This window comes from Ornithorhynchus anatinus, unplaced genomic scaffold, assembly GCF_004115215.2.
Source record: "Ornithorhynchus anatinus isolate Pmale09 unplaced genomic scaffold, mOrnAna1.pri.v4 scaffold_264_arrow_ctg1, whole genome shotgun sequence".
In the NCBI taxonomy this organism is placed as follows: Eukaryota; Metazoa; Chordata; class Mammalia; order Monotremata; family Ornithorhynchidae; genus Ornithorhynchus; species Ornithorhynchus anatinus.
The window spans coordinates 191,759-199,791 of NW_024396743.1; the positions used below are offsets into that span (position 1 = coordinate 191,759).

Here is an 8,033-nt window from a genome sequence, read left to right on the forward strand (position 1 = left end):
CAGCCATCCACACTGGAAACCCGGCAGCAAGCGGGGGGCTGGGGGGAAGGTTTATGGGCGAAGATGCCAAAGAAGAAAAACTGTGTACCTGCTCCTGAGTCAAGAACAGGACAGCAGATCTCTGATCTTGAACCTCAGGATGGGTTTCTACTGGGGGAAAAGGGGAGTGTCCAAAGTCAAACGTCCACCCATCTAGGTCTCGTGCTCCGACAGGGGCACTCGGGTGCTTGGAGGGTCCTGTTCACGGTCACCCTCCTGGACAACCTCCTTCCCTCCCTGACTCTCCATCTTCCTCCCCTCTCCGCCTCCAACTTTCCACCTAGTGACCCAGAACCGACCACTTGTCAATTAATTTATTCAAACCCCTCTGGAACCTACTGATATTGTCCAACTGCACAACTTCCCATAGGAATGCAGGCCACTTCTTTAAAAAAACACTTGGATGGGAAAAAAATACTTCCTTTGGTTTGTGTTAAACTCTTCACTCATTCATTCAATCGCATTTATTGAGCACTTACTGTGTGCAGAGCACCGTACTAAGCGTTTGGGAGAGTACAATATAACAACGAACAGACACATTCCCTGCCCAGAATGAGCTCAAAGTCTAGAGGGGGAGACAAACATTAATATACATAAATAAATAATCCTGTTCCCTTTGAGCTTTAGTGGATGCCCCCTCAAGTTGGTGAGGGATTGGGTAAACAATAACTACTGGTTTACCTGCCCATCTCCTTCATGCTTTTGCAATTTACTGAGAGCTTATGCCATCAGCAAGCAGATGGTAAGTCTGACCATCCAACTCCTCTTGGATTTGTGGACCTTCATAATGTTCCTGGTGAGACTTTGGGGATTGGGTGAAGAGGGTAAGCCTCTCAGTCCAGATAGACAAACTGAAGTTTCTATATTCTACTGGTCATCCCACAGCTCTTTTAGCCCTTCCCCAGAATCAATCATATTCATTGAGCACTTATGGTATGCAGAGCACTGTACTAAGCACTTGGGAGAGTACAATACAACAGAGCCGTTAGACATGTTCCCCACCCATAAGGAGCTTAGAGTCCAGGGGGATTCTGTCCTTCCTCCATCTCATTGTCCACGGTGTTCCAGGAGCATGTGGCTCCTGCAGGGTCTCTACGTGAGCTGCACTGGATCTTGGCTGTCCTTTCAATCTCCTCCTGATGATACCCAAGGTTCAGACGGCCTTTCTCACCATCTCACAAATTGAACTGGTGACTTTGCCCCCACCAGAGCCCATCTACTCAACTCTACTTTATGAGGTCGTCCTTCTCCCCACCTGCCCAGCCTTATACCTCCACACAGAGAGTTTACTGTCATCGGCCAACCAGAGCTCTCACTGTGCACTCCGCTGCCAGATGATTTATGAAGAGATTAAAAAAAAGCAATCTCTCCTAGGTCCTTGGGAGGCCAGACCACATATATTGCTCTATCCTGAGAAGTGGCTGTTCATCCCTACTCTTTGTGGCCTGGTTTCTATCAGCCCATTCTCCCCAATCCCTTAAAAATCAGTGTTTTTAAAAGTCTGTGAGGTGGAACTTTGACGCCTTCCCACTGGCTCTCCTCTATCAACATGCTTACTGACCCTTCAAAGAACTCCAGCAAGTCACCGGAGCATGGTGGTTTCTTTCAGCTCAGTTGTCTGTCCCTGGCAAGTGGAACTGTTTACTGACCCTAAGCTTGATTCATCATTCTCATTCAACAGACTCTAATTTCCAGGATCACCTTTGGAACCCCTCTCTCGGACAGAAGCTACATCAGCAATCGACCTATCAGTTCCTGCTCAGTGGCCATTTAAAACAATAGGTCACGAATTCTTTGACTTCCTCTCCAAGGTCCTTCAGTACTCTTGCAGGGGGGCGGGGAAGAAGGGGGAATGCCATCCGTTTGCTGATTGCATAAGTGCTCAATAAATACCATTCACTGATTGATGGACTGATTGATCTAGGTAATCAATGTGGTATCCCAGAGAGTTCATGCCAGGTAGATACGGGTCCCCCGCCCATCTGCTACACAAACAATCTCAGTGTCTAACAATCTCTAACATCTTCCTCAGGAAAAAATGAACTAAAGATTTTGCTGAAACATTTGACTGCCTGCTTTCCACCACTGAATGCAACTTTTACTTCAAGATCGCTAAGTGGCTTCCCTGATTCCTCACTAGATATCCCCTTCAGATGCACTTGAAGAATGTTTACTCAATACCTAGCCAGCCCTTGCAAGGTTTTCTTCCAACTCCTGGGTATTCCTGGCCCGTGAACTGAAACTCCTGACCACTTTTCCTATTCTCTTCACTCAAGGGAGATTCCCCTTTTCGAATAGATGACACTTTCCCTCTGCTGATCTCCTTCACCCTATCATTTAGCCAAACAGGGCTTCTACTTGATTGCTTGTTTTGTTTTTGTTTCAGTTGGGCCTCGAAGAGATTTTTTTTTTATCGGTCTGCCCAACTTCTAGTAAATCACTTGTTTTGTTAGCTTCTCCTTTCTGTTCCTCTTCTACGATTCTGCATTCCCACATTTTGGGTTTTTTGATCTTCCCTCCTTAGCATGACCATTAAACTTGATGGAGTTGTTATTATCTGCACCACAGAGTGGCCTTCCCACATACTTATTCTGTGGAAGGTCCTGTCAACTACTCAGAATCCAATCCAAATACCTTGCTTTGTGGGGCAGAAAAGTCCTTTACCCTAGCTCAGAACCTCACTTCTACTTCTCCTCCTGATACGTTGCTCAGCCATCCTAAGAGGGTACCTGACCTCCCCCATCATTGTCCCATCCCACTTTTTCCCAAGGAAGCCTCCCTTTCCCTGGAAGGAGGGTTTTAGCGGGGTCCAAAACTGAGCATCATATGCTGTTGACAAAACAGACTCAAAGGGTCAAGAGCCATCAAGGGCCAGGTTGCCAGTTGGGAAACAGGAGAAAGAAGCCAAGAGGCTTTACCCCTAACCTGAGTTCCGAGCCACCGGGAACCTACTTGCTCACCTCACTTTCAGTGGCTGGGCCTGTTTGGGTAAGGCATTTTTCATAGAAACATGAAGGTAAACTGGACCCAAACCCAGCACGTGGTTGGGTGTATGAGAAAAGAGTGGAAGAATGCCTCTTCTCCGTGCCCCATTTCAGAGAACAGAACTGGCGATCACTCTGAGATCCTTAGCTCTTGGAAGGCCAAGGAGCGAGAGTGGGATCTTGGGCCTGGACTGTGGCGTTTGGGCTCCGGGCTAGGAGCCCCACCAACACCACGCCGATCAGTACACAGCATGCCCTCCAGCAGTTCTCCCCTTACCTGCACCTCACCTCCCTTCACTTTTTCTCTCAACAGGCAGACCCTCAAGCCTGCCCTTCACAGCCCCAGTTCTTTAACAATAACACCCTAAGGCCCTTGCTGAGAGAGGGCTGGTTCTTTCATTGGCGGTACCTGGGCCTTTTCTCACAAATTAACCTCGCTGTGAGTTCACTTTAAATGTGGCTTTGAAGATCAAGTCTTCCAAAGTCCAGTAGTGTGCGGGATGGATGCTGGACAAATCTGGGTCTTCTGAACTGGGGCCGGGGACAGCGCAGAAAGATTTCTTTCCTCGAGCAGCTTAGTGTTAGTTAGGCCAGAACATCTGCAGCTCCTCACACACCCACTGCCCACCGGGAAACCGGTGCTATCCCAAGCTGGGGACTGTCGGGGTGGCCCACCTCTCCCTCCAATTACCCTGCTCGGCTTTTGACTCCTTGAACCCAGGAGAGACATGACAGAAATATCATTGGCAAGGATACATCTGGTGTGAGGAGCTGGCTCTCAGCAACAAGTCCCTCAGCAGGGCAATCTTCTCCTTCAGATTCTGCAGTGAGGCTCTGATTGCCACGTTGAGCTGTAAAGAAGAGAAACTGTTTTTCCAGTTTGTGTGGTTCCATGACTAGATAAGAGCCAAAGTCATTCAAATGCTCCCAAACCAAGGTCCTCACACCGCTCTCTCAAGAGGCAACCCTGGCGAGTCCGCGGCCCAGAATGGGGAGTTTTAATGGAAGGAGTTTTCAGGAGAGGGTTCTGTCTGAGGAAGAATTTCATCCAGGTGCTCCTAGAGCTCAACCTCCATTAGAGCCCTGAACTCCTTGCATTACTTGTATCTACCCCAGCACTTAAAACAATCCTTGACATATAGTAAGTGCTTAACGAATACTATAATAAAAATTCTAGAAGAGCTGAGCCCCCGCCCGACTCCCTCCCCACCCGCCCCCAGCCAGGAAGCCAGAGGCAGGAAAGCCTCCCTTTTTCTGGGACAGGCCAGTGGAAGGACCCACAAGAGACAGAAATGGCTGACCCTGCTTTCCACCTCTGTGCTACCTGGATCTCGCTTGGGCTGATGAGACCCTGTCGTAGGACCCCTAAGCACCAACAACCTGGGGGCTTCAGCAATGGTTGCGTGTCAACACCATTACCAGAAGATTGGCAGTGGTGCGACTGTCAGCCGAGAAACTCCCAGCCTCCAGCAATGGGAAGGGGTCCAGTGAAATGGATCCGACACCCTACCCTGGAGCAGAGGAGCCATAGGAGGATGGACCTGGTGGGACACTGGACCGCCTAGGGTGGGCCCAGGCAACAGCCCAGGCCAGATGTCCCCAGGAACATGCCACGGCCAAGGCAAGCATCCTCCCAGCTGCTGCTGGGGCCCAGAGTGTGGCCAGGAGGGAAAGCTGAGGGCAGAAGGACAGTCGCTCCCGAGCTTTGAACACGTGGAGATTTTAAAGGGGAAGGACCTCCAGTTTGGGGGAAGAGCATGCTCACAGGGTCAGCGGCAGGAGAGAGGTCATATGTAACTGTAAGCTCGATATGGGCAGGGAGCTTGTCGGTTAATTCAGTTCTATTTACTCTCCCAAGAGCTTAGTATGGTGCTCTGCAGATAGTGCACAACAAATATTATTGATCGATGTAAAATGAAAAGAGCTGGGAGGGAGCCTTGAAGCCACTGGGAGATTGAAAACTCCTTCAGGGCAAGGAACGTATCCACCAACTTCATTGCACTGTACTCTCCCAAGCATTCAGTACGGTGCTTTGCACACAGTGAGCAATCAAAATGTGCTAAGATTTTTTTAGGGCAAAAGCGAGTAGAACAGACTGAAGGGTGGAGAGACTGAGGACTGGGAGATCCATGAGGAGGCAGAAATAACAATCTAATCATGACATGATGAGAGCCTGAATCAGGATAGTAGGTTGTTAGAGAAGAGGGGAGGATGTGGAATTATTGTAGAGGAAGAACCAGCAGGATTTAGCAGCCAATCAATGTGAGTGCTGAAAGACAGAGAGGTGTTGAGAATGACCACAATGTTGCAGGCTTCGTGGACTGGGAGGGTAGTGGTGGTGGTGCTATCAGAGATTGGAAAGGTAGGAGGTAGAGGAGTGAGTTTAGGAGTGCTGATGAGAAGTGAAATTTTGAACACGATAAGTTTGAGAGGTAGGCAGGATGATTTCTAGTGATGACCTGGAGGTAAAAAAATTGGAAGGCAGGATTATAGAGGGAGTGAGAGGTAGATTTGGAAGTAATCCTTTAATTCTTCTTTATTATATTAGTTAAGCAGCTTCTTTGGTACCGAATATTGGGAAAAGCACACTGACATTGCAGGAACCAAATCAGACTTTGTCCTGGTCCACAGAGGGCTCTTGATCTAAAAGCATGTACAAAGGGGAGAAACTGGTGAAAGACACACAAAACAATAAAAAACCATAAAGACAACTCTAGCTGCTATAAATCATTGCTGGATGGGACAGTTTTCAAGGTCCTCAGCTCTCCTGGTGGGCAGAGTCACTGCTGCTGGGCAGGGTGACCGCCAGTACTCTCCGCCCGGACCACCAAGCAACCCCTAGCATCCCCTGGATCTGGGGACCACCGGGCTCCTGTCTCCTCTCCCCAGCCGGGACTCATACTTGAGACCAGTTTCGGGGCCAGGGACGGCAGGCCAGCCCCAGAGATCAGGCCCTTCCCAAAGATACCTTGGCTGTGCTTTCCCCTCTTCTTTCCCACTGGTTTCGTTGCTGGATTTTCTCGGCGATCTCTTGGGCGATGTAACAGGTGGAATCATATGTGGACAGCCTGGATCGAAACAGGGGAGGGGCCACGTTAAACTTGTAAAATAACTTTTCGTGTTATCCCATTTCCGTTCTCCCTCTTCCTCTGGGCTGGGGTGGTTTCTAAGTCTTGAATCACCTGCCGGGGAGAGGAGGGAGGGCTTGCTACTACCTCCAGGCCTCGCTGCCCGGCGGCCCAATCGCTTTGGGGGAGGGCTAGGCCGTGGCCACACGATGAGGAAGTCCAGTTGACTAAGGAGGGGCAATCCTAAGCCTCAGAGCCCCTTGCAGCCCGGCACCTGTTGGGGCGCGGGAAAGAGGGAGTCGTGTGGCCCGCTGCCCTGTACCCCCATCGCTGCTCTTCCTCGAGCGGCAGCGGTCCGGCCTGTCCCTGAGCCGCCTCCCCACACTCGCTTTTCCAGTCCTCGGGAAAGAGCCGGGAGAACTGGGGGGTGGTCGGGCAGGGTGGGGCAGTCGGGCTGCAGGGGCCGGTCGGTCTGCAGAGTGGGCAGTTAGACTTGAGGGGCTGAGACGGTGGTTGGGTTTGGGGAACTGAGAGAGGTCGGGCTCTGAGGGGGTGGGGTGGTCGGACTGGGGGAGTAGTCTCTGAGGATGGAGGGGGCGGTCGGCCTAGGGGAGTAGTCTCTGAGGCCGGGGACGGTCGGGTAGTGTAGTGGAAAGAGCCCGGGCTTGGGAGCTTTAATAATAATAATGTTGGTATTTGTTAAGCGCTTACTATGTGCAGAGCACTGTTCTAAGCGCTGGGGTAGATACAGGGGAATCAGGTGGTCCCACGTGGGGCTCACAGTCTTCATCTCCATATTACAGATGAGTTAACTGAGGCACAGAGAAGTGAAGTGACTTGCCCACAGTCACACAGCTGACCAGTGGCAGAGCTGGGATTCGAACCCATCACCCCTGACTCCCAAGCCCGGGCCCTTTCCACTGAGCCACGCTGCTTCTTTAAGCGCTTAGCCCCGTGCTCTGCACATAGTAAGCGCTCAATAAATACTATTGAATGAATGAGTCGGAGGTCGCGGGTTCTAATCCCGGCTCCACCACTTGCCAGCTGTGTGACTTTGGGTAAGTCACTTCTCTGGGCCTCAGTGCCCTCATCTGGAAAATGGGGATGAAGACTGGGACCACCTGACGACCCTGTCTCTACCCCAGCGCTTAGAACGGTGCTTGGCCCCTAGTAGGCGCTTAACAAATGCCATCATTATTATTATTTCGTAGGGGGGGCGGGCGAGGTGGGGTGGGCGGGTTAGGGGAGCAGCCTCCGAGGCTGGGGGGGGGCGATGGGGCCGGGGCGGTAGTCTCTGAGCGGGGGCGGGAAGGCCGGGCCGGGTCTCACCAGGGGTCCGGCGCCATTGCGCTGCTATCCCGCTCCGTCGGGTCCGGTCCGGTCCGGCCCGGACACCGGCTCCAGGCCCGCCACTTCCTGCTTGTGTCAGCTGACAAGTGCGCGCCGCGGGGCTCGGCCGGAGCGGGGGCGGAGTCTGGGGCGGAGTCTGGGGCGGGGATTGGACGAATCGGGGGCGGGGCCTGGTGGATCGGGGCGGGGATTGGACGGATCGGGGGCGGGGCCTGCTGATCAGGGGGCGGGGCCTGGTCGGATCGGGGGCGGATTGGGCGGATGGGGGCGGGTCTTAAAGTGATCGGGGGCGGGGATTGGACGGCTCGGGGGGCGGGGGCCTGGCCGAATCGGGGCGGGGATTGGGCGGATGGGGATCGGGGGCAGAGAAGCGGCGTGGCTCAGTGGCAAGAGCCCGGGGTTGGGAGTCAGAGGTCATGGGTTCGAATCCCAGCTCTGCCACTTGTCAGCTGTGTGACTGTGGGCAAGTCACTTAACTTCTCTGTGCCTCAGTTCCCTCATCTGTAAAATGGGGATTAAGACTGTGAGCCCCACGTGGGACGACCTGATTCCCCTGTGTTTACCCCAGCGCTTAGAACAGTGCTCTGCACAT

General features: G+C 52.3%; 1 protein-coding gene across 1 annotated transcript in view; it reads right to left on the minus strand.

Moving 5' to 3' along the window:
* STX8 (syntaxin 8) overlaps positions 1 to 7,546 on the minus strand; it is a 53,438-nt gene extending 45,892 nt beyond the window's left edge. The window contains exons 1-3 of the mRNA XM_029057084.2: positions 7,421 to 7,546; positions 5,992 to 6,091; positions 3,780 to 3,874 (exon numbers count right to left, since the gene is read on the minus strand). Coding sequence (XP_028912917.1) covers positions 3,780 to 3,874; positions 5,992 to 6,091; positions 7,421 to 7,437 — 212 coding nt within the window. The 5' untranslated portion in view covers positions 7,438 to 7,546. The remainder of the gene's footprint in view (positions 1 to 3,779; positions 3,875 to 5,991; positions 6,092 to 7,420) is intronic.
* Between the last annotated feature and the right edge of the window lie 487 nt (positions 7,547 to 8,033).